At 40.3% G+C, this 17,789-nt stretch overlaps 1 protein-coding gene across 19 annotated transcripts in view; it reads left to right on the top strand.

Annotated features, from left to right (window-relative positions):
- Window positions 1-17,789, top strand: part of LOC101889247 (arginine-glutamic acid dipeptide repeats protein) — a 109,097-nt gene that overhangs the window by 70,929 nt on the left and 20,379 nt on the right. For 12 of the 19 annotated variants that reach the window (XM_059126017.1, XM_059126025.1, XM_059126024.1 and 9 more), the window contains 5 exons: window positions 5,832-6,018; window positions 6,099-6,175; window positions 12,053-17,354; window positions 17,428-17,551; window positions 17,619-17,763. In XM_059126017.1, coding sequence (XP_058982000.1) covers window positions 5,832-6,018; window positions 6,099-6,175; window positions 12,053-17,354; window positions 17,428-17,551; window positions 17,619-17,763 — 5,835 coding nt within the window. The remainder of the gene's footprint in view (window positions 1-5,831; window positions 6,019-6,098; window positions 6,176-12,052; window positions 17,355-17,427; window positions 17,552-17,618; window positions 17,764-17,789) is intronic. The other 7 variants (XM_059126035.1, XM_059126033.1, XM_059126034.1 and 4 more) reach the window with 2 other exon arrangements.

Below are 17,789 nucleotides of genomic sequence, written 5' to 3'. Positions count from 1 at the left end.
GCGTGCTGAGTCCTGTTGAAATATCTAAGGTCTGCGGCCAAAATGTTTTCGTGCCCAAACCCTCCAGAATATTCTCGCGATAATATTCGTCATTTATTCTGATGCCACGTTCGATTAATACTAGTGGAGGGCGACCTTCGACTGTTATGGCGGCTCACTCCATCGCCATGGGCGGCGCTTAAGTTCTGGTGGCCAACCGAAGGTGCACATTTCCAGCTGACCTCTTTGGCAAGTAAACACGATAAATTTGTTTGTTTACAAACTGCCGGACAAGGAATGTTTTCTTGTCGGAGACGGAGAAAACCAAATTGGCCATTTCGCCACTTTCGGCCAAGCGAAGCAACTCTTTAGCTTTTTTGAGTCTATTTTCTTTCAGTTGCGGTGTAAATCTTGCACTTTTTTTGGAATTTCAATGGCTTTACCCCGAGCTCATTTTTTAATATTTGCCGAATGGAATATTGCGATATGTTCAGCTCACGAGCCATTTTTTGGCAACTGCGAACCGGATTTCGATCAAGTCGCTTTTTTACTTTTCAAACCATTTCTGCTGATGTTGCTGTTTTCTTCCGTCCACTTCCTAGACGTCGGGCTACGCTGCCAGTATCATGGTAACGGTAATGAGCGATGGTACGAGACACAAAATACTTATTCACATTTAAATGCTGAAGTGCTCTAACGATAGTCACTTGTGGGTTTCCAGCCAAATATAAAGAACTCACACTATCTCTCTTGAATTCCATCACGAATAAGTTTTTTTTGGAAAATTCTTACCAAAATGCTTTTGTACGCTTGTAAACAATATAATGAGCTGTCAGTGGATTAATTTTTACAGCTGTCGGACGAGTGGCTTAGAAATGTTAGCAGTCTGAAGTTGGTTGCAGGTTTTTCATCTCCTCCAGTATAGTTCCTGTAGCCATAAGGCCTTAAATATTTAAAAAATATTAAATTATTATTGATCTGAATGTCCCTGTAATATATTTTAAAGATATCCAAAATTTATATAATCTGGAAATCCATGAAATCGAGCGAGTTTGAAACTTTACTCGAAATCGAGAGAGAATCCTCCAAAGCCGCAAATAATTCTCTCTCTCTAAATCAAGAGGCATAGAAAAATAGAGTATACACGGGTTCCCTTAGGAAATTTATTTCGAAACTATTTTTAGAGGTCTCAAAGGACAAATTATGAACTTTTCCAAGGGTAATGTGAAAATTATAAAAAAAAAACATTTCGGGGTCAAATGGCTGTCGTGAAGCTGATTTCAAAACTGTCGGGTTTTTTGGGATTGTTCATTTTCACATCATACATTTTGCAATGCAACGATTGTAGCTCTTACCAGAACCTGCTAAAATCTACTAGCATTCTATTTTTTTTCGATATCATAAAGAATAAAATATGTTATCGTAGCAAAATGTTCTACATTCTTGCAGTTCTGAAACAGATCATGTGTTGCACTGTACAATTCACCCTGTGCTCTACTTGAAAATAACAGATGACACAATAATACATTTTTTTATTATTTTTTATTTTCCATTTAATATTTCGCTCAATGTTAATTTATTTATTTGTCGTTTATGACAAACATATTTAATTAATTGTCGGTAAATGTTAATGACAGATGATTAAATAGAAATGGATTCTTTATAAAAAAAAAAAAAACAAAGAAAAAAATTATTAACAACAATAAAGCGTATGCAAATCAAGTGACAATTTTTAATACATTTTTTAAAAGAAATGTATATTCCACACATTTTTTATTTATTAATTCCATGAGAATTGATTACTACCTACTTTCAACAATTGAATCCAATTAAAAAATATATATGACTAATTAAGTACTTAACAATTTATTTGACATCCATACATTTCTTGCTATCTCTTTGGAGGGAGGGAAGGGGATGGAGTTATAAATATTCAAAGAAAATACGATTATCGACACCATATAATTATTTTATATGCCCGGTTATCAAATTCATTTGTAATTGAAACATTTTATTTGAACAAATAAAAATTATAATATCATTTCGGTATTATTGTATAGAAGGGTATTCGATTGGAAGCTTCAGGGCATATCAGAGCTAAAGTCATTCTAATATATTCATACATTTTTAGAATAGGGGGTACAATTTTTTACAGAAGAAACATTTGAAACTTGTTTTACTATCTTTGGGTATCGATGGACCTTAATATTCAATGTTCTGCCACCGAAACTAGAACCCATTATAAACTATTGTCTAAAAATCCGTGAAAAAATGTAAGAAAAATCATCAAAATGCCGTAAATTTGGGAGGTACCGTTATATGGGGGCTATACAAAAACGTGGACCTATGCGTACAATGTTCCGCCACCGAAGCTAGAACCCATTATGAACTACAAATATCAATTTTTAGAGAAATCCAGACACAATACAAATTGCTCTGCTAAATTTTGGCGCTCTACGTCAAATAATGTGAGCTGTATCGTGATTTCAACAGACAGACAGACGGACATCGTTAAATTGACTTAGAATTTTATGCTGATTATGAGTATATAGACATTATGGGGTCTTCGGCGAATATTTAGGGATGTTACAAATGGAATGACGAAGTTAATATACCCTCCTTTCCAAGGTGGATGGAATGACAAGCATAAAAAAGCTTACGCCCAAAATGCTTCATCCAGTTTTTTTTTAAACTCACTAAAATTTTTAATAATATGACCCATTTTAGAATTAACATCTACTCTTCGATCATTGTCATGAGTTGTGGTCGCACTCGCACCAAAAGAGAAGAGAGTGAAATCTGTAAAACTCTCATTTTTCGAGCACTCCCGCTCGCGAGTATGTTTCACTCTATATAAATAGTAAGCAAATCTGATCTCTGATTTACTATCCTAATCTGGGTTGGAACAAGCCAAAAACAATAATAGATGAAATTTTAGATATAAAGAAAAAAAATATAATTTTTGTTTTTTCTTAAATTACCTTTTTTCCGGACTTATGGGCTAGCACACACTTTTGAGCAAATAGACGTATTTGTCAACTCACTCATTTCATTCACAAGTTATTTCGAATCAATACTATTTCAACCTTTTACCTTCTATAGCCATACCTCAATTTTAAAGAAAGACATCGGACCGGGTGTCCAGACCTTCTTCGAACTGGATCTTCTAGGGCTTCCAATCAATATGTAAACTGTGGATTTTTATTATTCCCTCAGTCTCATGGTAACAAATGGTATGTATCATTTGAAACTGCCAAATCGGTTTCAGAACCTATGTCTCTTTGCTTGAAATCCATTTCAGGACATTTGGAGTTGATCTAGCGCTGTTCGTCTGCCTCTCTGTCTTGGGGGTATCCGATTTGGTCCAAACTTGATGCATCGTAACATTTTTAACAAAACTTAGATCCAATTCGGCGATGGGCAATGTTGGACCAATCCTTCTAGTACCTCTCCCTCAACATTTTCATAAAAAATCATTTTCCGTGATCGTCCGATTTTGTTCCAAATTTACAACTTCTAATATTTGTGCCAGTGTTAGGTAAAGTTCCTAAATAAAAAATATCGACCCACTGGTTCTACGGTGAAAATTTTGAATAATGATACTTCTTATAAATTGTGAACTAAGGGTCTGATTGTCCTAAAATTTCGTATATCCCAATATTTCGAATAAGTCTAAACTTGGTATGAATATGGGATAAAATGGACCACTCCTTCTGGTACTCCCCCACGATGGGTCAACATTAAAAAAATATATAACGCTTATAAAATGCTATTACAAACTTCGCTTAGTCAAATATTTGTGCTAACACAAGATCTGGTGATATAGCATAGCGGACCCCTCAAAAAGGCGAAATGAGCATCTGATTCTCTTCAAATTTCACAAATTGCAACACATCTACTTATACATGATTTCATGTGCGGATGGGATATATCGGTACACTCCCACCAAGGGGACCGCTCATAAAAGAAGATATAATCATCCGATCCTCCTCGAATTTTGCACATCCCAATGTGTCTACCACCATAAGATCTTGTATGAAGATGTTATATATCGGCCCACCCCTTCTGTTATCTTCCCCACAAAAGGTGTACAAATTTGAAATAAATATCCGATCCTCTTAAAATTTTATACATGTCAATATTTCTACTAACACATGATCTGGTGTGAAGATGAGATATATCAGTCGACACCTTCTGCTATCTCCCCCAAAAAGCGTCAATATTTTGAATATCCCTGAAGCTCATAAAACGCGATTAATATCCGATTCAAGATCAACACAAGATCTGAGATCTTAGACGGTAGAGATGGGACCAGCTTCTCTGGCACCTCCCCCACAAAGGGTCAACGTTTTGAATAACCAAAACGATTATAAAATCTGCTGTGAAGATGGAATGTATCGGTCCACTCCTTCTGATACCTCCCCCACAAAGGGTTAACATTTTGAATATCCATAAAATTCATAAAACGCGAAAATCACATTCCATTCCATTCAGACTTGGTACATGTCATTATTTCTATCAACACAAGATCGGTTATAAATATAGGAGGAATCGGACAGTTTCTTATGGTACCTCCCCCACATAGGTTTCATGATTTTGTAAAACAAAACGCTCAATGAAAACGAAACAGCCAAACATTTTTGCTAACACAAGATCTGTTGTAAAGGTGATAGATATTTGTCAACCCCTTCTGGTACCTCACCCACAAAGGTTCACAATTTTAAATACTTATATCTGCCACAACTTGTGAAACAAGTCAGCAATTTCTTACAACATGCCATATTTAAGTTTTCTCTCTATCAGAAACCTGAGAAGAATATGGAATTTATCGGAATTTATAATTTCGCATACAAACCGATATAAATGTTCGATTTTCTTGAAATTTACCCCATATTAATATTTTTATCTGTATTAGATAAGGTATGAAAATGGAATAATTCGGTCGACTCTATCTGGTAACTCATGCATATTTTAACACTTTCTAAAAATTATCACATATCTCTTATAAAGTGAAGGAAGGTAGTCGCTATAGTGCAAACCTGGCACGTCGCTATGTTTATATCATATTTAGCTAGGTCCGATAACGAAATTGACAATTTTGGCCCATTTCTTCGGAACCTACTCATAGAGGGAAAATATTTTGTTTTATATAATATATGTTCTGATGTTCTTTTTTTAGAATGCCCTAGAATTCTTCAAGAAAATACTCATTTACCTATTTTTAAGAATATCCCTCAATTTTCTGTATTAGGTCGTTTGAAGAACCTACTTACTTATCCATCCTTATATCCTTTACATGTATTCCCCTCAGTAATCACCTCATAAATCATCATAAAAATTAACAAAAATTAAAAACAACATTAACTTCTTTCAACACCATTGTATCTAATCGAACATGTATTTTTGCATTCTTGTTTTTTGTCATTCTTTTCACCATTCCCTTCTACATTTTTTTTCATAAACTAAAATCTATTTTTTTTTGTTAATAACTCCACACTAATTATCATTTTTCCTTTTCCACAACATGTATCTGTGTCACCTTTACTGCAACAACACGCTCACATCCATCCAATCCACCAACAAAAAAAAAAAAAACAAACATCTGTTCCCCACTATCATCAACATCAAAACTATTCGACAACAACAACCAAATCAAAATCATCCTATATACTACTACTACCGCTACTATTCGACATTGAACAACTACAACAACAAATAAATCTAAAATTTCTGCTACTACGATTTTCTCCTACTCCTACCTCCATATGCACTGCTTCACCAAAATACCAAAAAACACTCCCAAAAAACAATCTAAAAAAAAAATCCACTACAACAAAACACAACAACAAAAGGCAAAACTGCCGGATTATAATCCAATTTCAAGCTTCCCCGTTGATAAGGAAAACGACGAAAGAGAATTAGAAATACCAAGATGGAGTCCCGGTGCTATGGCAGATGGAGATCTTTTAATGTTCTTGCGTGCAGCTCGTTCAATGGCTGCATTTCAAGGTAAATATCCACCGGAAGAAATACTAAAAAGTAATGACACCCCCAACTCCACACCGCCCGATCAGAGATACTAATCAATTTTCCTTTTCTCTCCGTCTTTTCTATTGCAGGAATGTGTGATGGTGGTCTCGAAGAAGGTATTGTAGCAGCAACACGTGACGACACAACAATTAATGCACATGATGTTGTAAGTATATTGAAAGAGATTTGTATTTATTATTGTCAATTCCGATCCGATTATCGAAAAAGAGATTGGATGATAAGTGACGGACTTAGCCAGGATCTGCACATTACTCTGAAGCCGCAATGAAAAATTCACAATTGATTTGGTATCAATAACCCTGAGCAACACAAAAAAAAATAATTAGAAGAAAAATCCAGTAAAAGTAGAGTTAAAAATAGAAGACACGTATATCGGCGTTTTGAAAGGTTATATCGCAAAGTAACCTAAATAGGGGGACAAGTTTCTCCTCTTCCACATTTTTTGAAATTTTTGGATTTAGATTCCTTGGAATCTTCGTATAATAAGTACATAGTATATTCCGCTATATTACGAGAATTGTTTTGGTCAAGACCCCTCATGCGAGTCACCAAAAGAGTCCTTTTGATCCTTTCAAAATATGGTTGAGAAACCAACTAAAAAAAACATTAAGTTCCGCCGGGCCGAACTTTTAATATCCTCCACCTTAGGGTAATGGAAACACTAGAACCAATTATGACCCACATATACCAATTTTTAGACACATTCGTAGGAAAATGTGGCAAAAATCATCAAAATACCGAATATCGGGAGATACCGTTATATGGAGCCAAAGAAGCTAGAACTCATTATGACCAACAAATTCCAATTTTTAGACAAATCCGTGATAAAATGTGACAAAAACCATCAAAATACCAAATATCGGAAGATACCGATATAGTTAGGCTATACCAAAGCGTGGACCTATACATGCAATGTTTCGGCTCACGAACTAGGACCCATTATGACCTACAAATACAAATTTTCAGACAAATCCGTGAAAAATTTAGTAAAAATCATCAAAATACCGAATATCGGGAGGTACCGTATATGGGGGCTACATCAAAACGTGGACCTATACATGCAAAGTTTCGCAACCGGAGCTAGAACCCATTATGACCCACAAATACCAATTTTAAGACAAATCCGTGAAAAAATGTGGCAAAAATCATCAAATTACCAAATATCGGGAGGAACCATACCAAAACATGGACCTATACATGCAAAGTTTCGCCACCGGAGCTAGAACCCATTATGACCAACAAATACCAATTTTTATACAAATCCATGAAAAATTGTGGCAAAAATCATCAAAATACCGAATATCGGGAGGTACCGTTATATGGGCACTATACCAAAGCGTGGAAATATACCTACAATGTTTCGCCGCACGAACTAGGACCCATTATGACCTACAAATACCAATTTTCAGACAAATCCGTGAAAAAGTGTGGCAAAAATCATCAAAGTACCGAATATTGGGATGTACCGTTATATGGGGACTATACCAAACCGTGGACCGATATATCTCATTTTCAATACCAACCATCCTAGACACAATACAAATTATTCTGCTAAATTTTGACGCTTTACGTCAAATAATGTGGGCTGTATCGTGATTTCAACAGACAGACAGACGAACATCGTTAAATCGTCTTAGAATTTTTCGAAATCTGTCTTAATACTTCATTTTTTGGGAAAAGTGCGAACTGAAGAAATTTTCTAGTTCAAATTTCATTGCGAGTCTCTGAACAAAAGTAAGTTGTATACTTACTAGGTATCATACAAATATCATCCATTTGGCCTGGACAAATTTAGCAATTTTTATGAATTAACTGTTCTAATAATTTTACTGTCTGGGTTATGGGAAACTCCAGATTGGATAATATTCGGTTTGTAGATCAACATTCTAAAAGAGTTTTGGATATTGGGCCAAACCTTTATAAATAAACTTGACCATATACAAAGGGACCCCAATCATTTTATAAAACTTTGGCAACATTTAATATAGAGCTCTGAAAATGAATAGAGAACTTTGGATTACTCCAAGCATTATTGCTTTGAAAAATGCGTGATTTCGGTCTATATTTTTTAGTATAGCCCATATATAATTAGTATTTAGCTCGAATTTCATAATCTACTCGGTTTTCCTTGCAATTATTTGCTGTGTCGCACAATGCAATTAAATAATTGCATACTTTTAGGTGTCAAATGTGCTATGAAGAACCGCAACATATCGATGGTATGATGGTGAAAAAGTGCACTTAACTCGCTCCGATCCATTAAGGCTAGGGTTTGGATGCGATTTTGCTAAATAATTAAGGGACGACCGGAATTCAGTCTTCATACTAAAAAAATGTACAGGAAAATAGTAGGAAAAGAAAGGCAGAATAGTTTGCATAGACAGTTGGTTAGTTTAGAGTCCAGACATTTCAACGCTTAAGCACCTAGAAGTCTATACCTGCAATGACTCAATGACATGGACAGGAAAGATAGCCTCCCAATTTCTAATGAGGGTTCTGTTGCAAAAGAGGCGAAAAACAATAATTCTTATTTTTTTCATTCGATATCGGATAATTTTTAAATCAAAATAAATTTGTCCATAAGCTTGCCACCATCTCGAAACCGAATGTGAGAACTAGCCCCCCGATTCTGGGTTTAAGCAGATCTCCGCACAGTACCTTCTGATATTGTTAATGTATTAGGACTTCTTCCGTTGGCATATTACCTTCATTAACTCTTTGACATTTTAGCCCAACGTTAGGCATAATATTTTCACCAAACCTTTGCTCGAATACTAGAATTTTTTGTTGTGCTTCTATATTGTTTATTTTTAAAAGTACAACGGGAGAGAATCGCTCTATTTCTTCTGAGTGAAATAAATTTTTAGACTCTAGTACTTTTTGAACGAAACCCGTTTCCGGATAATATAGTGGCGATCTAGAGTTGTCTGTCTGACTGGTACGATAAATATTGAATGGAGTATCCGACGTCGTCTAAATTTGGTACATTTTAATATCGGTCCACTCCCTTTGGTACCTCTCCTACATTTTCGAAAAAAATTATTTACTTACTAGAATGTGATAGGTTCATCCGACTTTGTTTAAACTTTGTAAATCCTAATATATGTATCAGTGCAAGGATATGCGAGAAAATCGATAATATAGCGGACCACGCCTTCTGATACCTTCCCTAAAAAGAGTCCAATTGAATAATTATAACCCTTATAACATGGGAAACAAGTCGGCGAATAGATTTCGAACTTAGCATATCTACATATTTCATTCAACCAGATATCTGATGTGAATCTGGAATTTATCGACCAACATCTGCGCCACAATGTCACAATATTTTAGAAAACATTCTATGTTATGCATGTTAGAGATTTTTCTCAACCTTTATGTAAATATGTTATACGTCGGTACACACCTTCCGGTACTCCCCCAAACTCAAATCAGATTTCTTGTTAAGAGAAATATTTAGATATAGCAAGTTGTAAAAACCCGCCGACACGTTTCGCAAGTTAGAGCAGATATTAATACTAGAAATTGTGACCCTTTGTGGGTGAGAAGATATATCATCTTCACCACAGATCTTGGGTTAGCAAAAATATTTGGATGTGTGAAATTCAAAGATAGTTGGATGCTTATTTCGCTTTCTTTGAGCGTTTTGTTTTTCAAAATCTTGAACCCATGTGGGGGAGGTACCAGAAGAAATGTTCCGATACGTGCCATCTTTATAATCGATCTTGTGCTGATGAAATATTGAGATGTACCAAGTCTGAATAGAATCGGATGTTAATTTCCCGCTTAATGAGCTCCGTGGATACTCAAATTTTTGACCCTATGTGGGGGAGGTACCAGAAGGAGTGGTCCGATCTCTTTCATTCTTATTTGACATCTTTGTGTTGATGGAAATATTGAGATGTGCGAAATTTGAAAGGAATCGGATGTTAATTTCGTGTTTTATAAGCTCAATGAATATTTAAAAATTTGACCGTTTTTGGGGAAGTACCAAAAGGAGTGTACCGATATAATCCATCTTCACATCAGTCCTTGGGTTAATAAAAATATTCTGATATGTGTAATTTGAAGATAATCGGGCACTTACATGACATTTTATAAGAGTTATAATTGTTAAAAAATTTTAACCTTTGTGAGGGAGGTACTGGATGGAATGAATTGATATTGTCCATTTTCGGACCTGACTTAGCACTGATGCAAATATTGGGATTTGCAAAGTTGGAGTAAAATCGAATTATTCTTTCTCTATCTGTGCAGTAAATTCTTTCTTCTTTCTTTACTATGAAATTGTTGACATTTCGTGCCATCTCCGTAGGTCATAAGGCCATTAACAACCCGAAAGAAAAATCATCAAATATCCATTCACAAATGAGCTTCTTCCTATTTATGAAAACAATTTTAATAAAAATATTTTTATTTCAATTTGTTTTTTACCTTATGTATAACTGATATGTTCTACCTTATTTACAAAGGCCTTTGTGAGGAGGAAAAGTGGTCCGGCAGCGGCCGTTTCGAAATTATTCTTATTTGTTTGCCAAATACGAAGCACTTTATTTAACTCCTTGTATGAAGTTGTTAAGTGACCCAAGTTCATCATTACGAATGATACTACCAGGAAATTGCGTGATAGATAGAGCATTAAGTTCCTATAGCACTATTAGAAGTAGGAATTATGCTGCAACAGACAAATAATTAAAAACTGTAAAGAAACACATGTTTTTGAACTCTCCGAAACAGATTTGACTATAGTTCTTAGACAACTCTTATGTGGTTTCCATTCATCTTTCGTTAGTTTCCATAGAAGGTCTCCGGATGGTCTTTAGTCAATATAAAATCAAAATATACCCAAGGTCTTCAGTCGAAAGAAGACCTCTTGAAGGCCTTCTTTACTTTGAAGACCTCATCCTTAACGAAGACATATTCTTTTACATCACTTGAAGTTTTTTTTTTTCATTATTTGTTAGATGGAATGAATGGTTTTGTCTTTCATTCTTATAAATGAATTAGGATTCGAATACTCTAATCCATTTTTTTTTTCTACCGGAGTTACATTCCATGCCCTTTTCATTTTGATAGGTTCGGGAAATGCAATTGCTGCATACCATAAGTTTATAGCGGTCCACATGAAAAGATATAAAAGTTGAGTCTGGAGAGATATGAGAAATATACTTTAGATCAAATACAATTTTTGATAATTAATAATAATCTTACCGGAAATAATTTACATACTTTATCAGAGTCACTGTGAATTCATGATAATTTGACTTACATTATAGGACGATGGTAAAAGATAGGTCCAAGGATGGATAGTTTTCTATATTCACCAGTAGTCGCATCTTATTCTGGGAGTCTTCATATATAATATTCATTCACTATCCGATACTTTTGTTCAGATGACATATTTAATTTTCAACTTCAAAATACAACTTGAAAATATAAAACAAATACATGTTTCCTATCCCCGTCCAAATTACCAAATAAATTTTAAACCTGTGCTAGCTGCACCGTTTTGATTAAAACCGTAATTATATTTAATGATAGCGCTGATAATTATAAATCATTTATGTCCAAATTATTTTGGTAATCTGATATTGGAAAATTTTTATTTAAACAATAATTGTTTTTGAATTAAAAAAGACTAGTTTGTTAGATATTGATCTTTAGGGTCCATTGCAAAAGAAGAGGAGACATTGAGTAATGGTTTATATGATTTTCGAAATTTAAATTTACACGTTTCACCTCTATCTGTCAGTCATGTGCTTCTAACGGCGCCTGGTGACAGGAAAAGATTTGAAAACAAATTCATTTCTTCTCGAAAGAAAATATTACGTAATCTACAATGGAATACGAAGAGAACACACTCGGCAACAGTTACGAATATTATTCAACCTATTCGTATTACATCGAAATGGATGATGGAAAAATATTTCCCATTACCAATGCCACCTATAAAGTATCTATTTTTTTTTAAATTTCAGATCAATCTTTAGACTAACTTCATTTTTTTTCTGGTTTCTTTCAGTTACACGACAATGGTTATGATCCCGGTAAAGCATTGCAAGCACTAGTAAAAGCCCCCCTAACAAAGAGCATCGAAAAGAAATGGTGCGAAGACGAAATTAAGAAATTCATTAAAGGTCTGAGACAATTTGGAAAGAATTTTTTTAGAATCCAAAAGGATTTATTGCCACACAAAGAGACACCGGAATTAGTTGAGTTCTACTATTTGTGGAAGAAGACACCCAGCGCCAACAGTAATCGCCCGCATCGTAGACGCCGCCAGAGTGCTTTGCGTCGCAATCGTGTTACACGGGCCAGCAATACGCCTCCGAAAAAGGAGGACACACCCGAACCGCAATCTGCTGCATCTGCCTCGACAACGACGACAACGACGGCGACGACGACGGCGTCGACGGCGGCCGCAGACAAAGGTCGCGCTTCGCCAGTTGTCACCAAGGAAGAGACCAGTTCTCTGACCGAGGACGACGTAAGCGAGTGCGACAGCGATTCAAGTTTGACCCATAAAAGGGATGAATCACCGTCCAGAATGAGGACGAGAAACAAACCACAAACGACGACGGGAGGAGCGGGCAAGTGTGACCAGACACAGGTCACCCAGCCACAGCCGACAGCAAATGGCAAACGGCCCAAACGTGGCTCCGAGACGCCTGACAATGTTGCGGCCTCGGCCACTGCGGGGGCTGCTGGTGCGGGAGGAGTGGTGGACAATCCCAAAACACCCACAAAACCACCAGCATCGGAGGGTGGAGGTGCGGCGAATAAACGTAAAACCGGCCGCCAAGAGACACCGAACAAAAAGAAACGAAACGACACAGAGGGCTCTGTCACCGGCAGCAGCTCAACCATTGACAATCAGGACGAGTCAACGGATAACAGTGCCCCCGTACCCACAGTCGCAATATCAATATCCAAGGATAAACGCAAACGTGCCGAGAGCCCGGTCGAAAGCACTAACTCAGACAGTCGTTCCGATTCGGCCATGGACGATGGCGAGTCCACCAACACCGATACCAACGAACAGCAATCAAACAAAGACAGCAAAGAGAGCACCACTTCCAGCAAGGAAGAGAGCAGTAGTGGCAATAGCGAACTTGATTCGGCCAAGAGCGATAAGAATGTGATTCAGAAAGCAGACACCAAGCAATTAATACCCGAAACCGACATTAAAGATAAAATCAAAAATGTCGACGAGGAGACGAATATTCAGGCACCATCATCAATGCCCAACGCTGCCATGGTTTCGGTTACCACCGACAGCAACAGTCTCAAAGACATAAAACCACCCAAAGAAGATCCTTTAGCTATATCACCCTCGAAGACGACGACGACGACGACACCACTACAGGCAACTGGAGTTGCTGTTGCTGTCAGCGGCAATCCATCAGCACAATCGCCAGTTGCTCTGCCACCGCTTAAGGTGCCAACGGTCGAGGCACTCAATGCATCTGTCGATCGTAAAATGGAAGTTGGTAAATTGGAAATGATGGACACCGATATGCCCAAAGACATGTTGAAGAAACTGGCCAACATGAAACAGGAAATTGGAACGCCTCCACAGAGTGCCGTCCAGTCGGCACAACCTCCACAGCCGCCACAAACGATAATGCCGGAGGTAATGTACTTCAAAAAGGAACCAAAGGATGCCGTTATGGATGCCGTCTGCAATCAGAATAGCAATGAGCCTCAAGATCTCAAAGTTAAGATTGAGGTAAAAAGTGAGGATATAAAACCTCCAGTTATGGGCCTTCCGCCAACTGGCCACCCAGGTGGTCCCCATGCACCAATGTCTCTTACAACCAAGAGAGGAGGAGATGGATCGGATGGCGGCGGCGGCGGCCCACCACAGCTGCCACCGCCAAGTCATTTACAACACTCTCTTGTTGGAGGGCCACCACCAGGATATATTGTTGAGGGTGGCCATCTTAAGTTTGCACCTCCACCAACGCAAGCAAATCAACCGCCACCACCATTACCACCCTCATCTATGGCCAATGACAACAACAATGGACCGCCACCGCCCAACAACAGCAATAGTGGTCCTCCTCCACCAACATCTGGTCCCCCCTTACATCCTCCGCCTCAACAGAAATATCCTGGTGAATTGGAACACAAATTCCCAGATGGTATAAAATACGAACCAGGAAAGTTTGTTCCACAGGATTTGAAATATCCACCACCACAATCGATGGAATCTCTTAAATACAGCCAGGAAATGCATGCCGCAACAGCAGCTGGTAAATTTGATATGAAATTCATGATTGATCCACACACAGGTAAATTTCCGGGAGATCTTTCGTCGCCTCATGGACCTCCGTCATCGGGTAAGCCTTATGGAGGTGGGGGTGAGGCTCCATCAAAGATACAAGATCTAAAGGGAGGTTATCCTCCTCCCAATCTGGGACCGCCTCCAGTAAGCAGCGCCGCAACTCCTACCAGTGATAATCCTCCCCAACATAAATTCATTGGCGGTCCCCAGGAGCCGCCACCTCCACCAACACATGGCCAACCACCCGGCGCAACACCTCCACCCGGCATTGCCATGCCCAAGCCTCATTATGAGCATCAAGTGCAACATCCGATGGCCCGGCCCCCCTTCGAAACAGCTGCAGGCCTAATGATGAAATATGGCGATCCGATGGTGGGAAAATATGGTCCACAAGATCTGAAATATCCACCGCTGCAAGGACCGCCCACGGACATGAGTACCGGTGGAGGTTTGAAACCATCCCCATATGGCGAGAATTTAATCAAACCCGTGCCGTATGGCAGCGGTGGACCACATGAGGTGGGCCTAAAATACCCACCTTCGGAAAGTCCCATTGATGCTTCAGCTCGTTCCACTCCCGGACAAGATAGCCAAAGCAGTAATAGTAGTTCCCTGCCTTCAACACAACAGCAATTCCAGTCACCCCATCCCTCACCACATATGCCATCGCCAGCTGGCGGCGGTCTACCGCCAGGTATGCATCCACAGAATTTGATTTCTCCTCACGGCGGACCCTTGTCCATGCCACCATCGTCGCATCAAAGCCAGGTACCACCTGGTTCAGGTCCTCCACAAGGCTCCACACCAGGCGGTGGTCCCGGGTCCCAGTCTCAAGGAATAATACACCATCCCACGCCGACATCATCGAGCGGAGGCAGCGGACCCCAAGGTTTACACCATCCCAGTTATCTGGCATCCTCTTCTGCACCACCTACATCGGTTAGTGGTTCTGGACCTCCGCACAGTATTTCCTCAATGGCTCCGTCAGGAATGCATCCTCAACATTTGCCTCCTGGCCATTTGCCGCAATTGCATAGACCGCATGCCGAGCTGCCACCTGGAGCCGGCGGACCAATGCATCCGCATGCCCCTATTCCGCTGTCATTGCAAAATCACGATCCACGTAATGGTCCACCCCTCTCACTATCCGGTCATGGTTTGGGACCACATGGTCAGCAATCTCAGCAGTCTCAACTTTCCTCGGGTACCGTGCGAACTCCATCACCAGCTCAGCCACAACCACAGCGCCTTGGCTTGCACGAAGACAGGTCCAGCGGTGGTGCCGGTCCTCAATCCTCACAATTACGTGATCCACCGACTTCACAGCCATCGTCATCAATTGGACCACCACCGCAGCAGTCACCACATACCCATCGTACATCTCCATTGCCGGGTTTGGCCAGCAATGTTCCTCCTGGTCTCATTGGGCATCCCATGCCCATTCATCCCCATTTGGCTCACTTGCCACCTGGTCATCCGGCGCATGCTGCACATCACATGCTTCCACATTCTCTTGCCGGTTTGGGACCTGGAGCAGGTCCTTTGGCATTGTTGGCTGGACCACCATCACTGAATAGTTTGCCTGAATCAGGCCTTAGTCGGAGAACGCCACCAGCGTCACACATGCAATCGGCGCAACCACCACCAGTCTCTTCAGCCAGTGGACCAATGCCCACACATGGCTCCAATCCTCCTCCAGTTTCTGCAGCTACCTCTATGTCGACAACCAGCACTGTTCCATCGTCCGCATTTAGTCGAGCCAGTCCCAGTGTTTCCAACAACTCGGCTGCTGGCGGTCCGGGTGGATCACTTGGGGGACCACCACATCCCGGTGGTGGTAGTAGTAATTCGGGAACTCCCAGTGGCTTGAATACATCGGCAGGAGGAGCTCATCGTTCCTCGTCGCCGGCATCAAGTGTGGGCAGTCTTAGTCGGCAAAGTCCCTTGCATCCGGTGCCACAATCCCCGCTTAGCCACCATCCTTCGTCGTCGGCCCTTTCGGCAGCTGCTGCGGCGGTGGCTGAACGTGATAGGCACGCCCTGCTGCGCCAGCAATCGCCGCACATGACACCGCCACCGGTATCGAGTGCTTCCGGTCTAATGGCCAGTCCACTGAGTAAAATGTACGGACCGCAGTCTGGTCAACGTGGATTGGGAGCATCGCCTCCACCCCATTTGCGACCGGGTGCATCTCCGCCTGTGATACGCCATCCTCAAATGCCACTGCCGTTGCCGCTTTTACCTGCTGGGGCTGGAATGCCACCAATCGGGGTACATCCGGGACAATCTCCATATCCACATCCGCTACTGCACCCCTCCATGTTCTATTCACCGCATCATCATAGTCCGTTTAATTCGCCCTATGGTTATGGTCCGTATGGACCCGGTTTCCCTGCGTACATCAAACCACCGGGTCCGGGTGGATCTTTAGAACAGGCAGTGATGGCTGCGGCACATCATCCCGGTTTGCAAGGTCCACCACCGACACGGCCGGATGATCCTGCACTGGCGGCTGCTGTTGAAAAACAAAAACAGCAACAAATGCAGCAACAGCAAGCTCAGCAGCAGCAGCAACAACAACAGCAACATTTGCAACATCAACAACAGCAACAACATCTGCAGCATCAACAGCAGCAGCAACAACAACAGCAGCAGCAACAGCAGCAGCAGCAGCAACAACAACAGCAGCAACAACAGCAGCAGCAACATCAACAACAGCAACACCAACAGCAGCAGCAACAACAAAATAAACCGCCAACACCAAAGACACCACAGAGCAACAATAATGGTAATGGTGGGCCATCGGGACCACCAGGTCAACAAACAACGCCTACCGGTCTACCACCAGCTGGATATCCAGGCTCTCATATTCCTGGCTATCCACCACCGCCGCATGTTTCGCCGTTCCAGGAAGTGGGCAAACCACCACACATGATGCAGCCCACATCGCATATGGATGCTTTGCGAGCACACGCTCATTCGGCCAGCTCTGGTTTGGTAGGACCTCCTCAGCCCCATCATCATCCCACAGAGCCACGTGAGTTTTTGATATTTTTTTATAAATGGGATGTAATATTTTTTCATTTGACTGATTTTTTTATTTGTTGTAGTGCCCATTGAAATTGAGCCGGATCCGGAACCGGAAATACCTAGTCCAACACACAATATACCGCGTGGTCCTAGTCCTGAAGCCAAGCCCGACGATACCGAATGCCATCGATCCCAATCAGCTATGTAAGCATGACAAGATTGTGATTTTTAGCAAGGAGTTGTTTTTAATGTTTCTCCCTCATTTTTTCAGTTTCGTACGCCATATTGATCGCGGTGATTACAATTCATGTACCAGAACAGATTTGATATTCAAACCAGTTGCCGATTCTAAATTGGCTCGAAAACGTGAAGATCGTGATCGTAAATTAGCTGAGAAGGAGCGTGAAAGACGACAGGTTCGTTCTAACCGAATTTTATTTGT

The sequence above is a fragment of the Musca domestica genome, unplaced genomic scaffold, assembly GCF_030504385.1.
Source record: "Musca domestica strain aabys unplaced genomic scaffold, Musca_domestica.polishedcontigs.V.1.1 36, whole genome shotgun sequence".
Lineage (NCBI taxonomy): Eukaryota > Metazoa > Arthropoda > Insecta > Diptera > Muscidae > Musca > Musca domestica.
The sequence above is the reverse complement of the archived record's forward strand: the minus strand, read 5'-3'. Positions and strand labels throughout refer to the sequence as shown.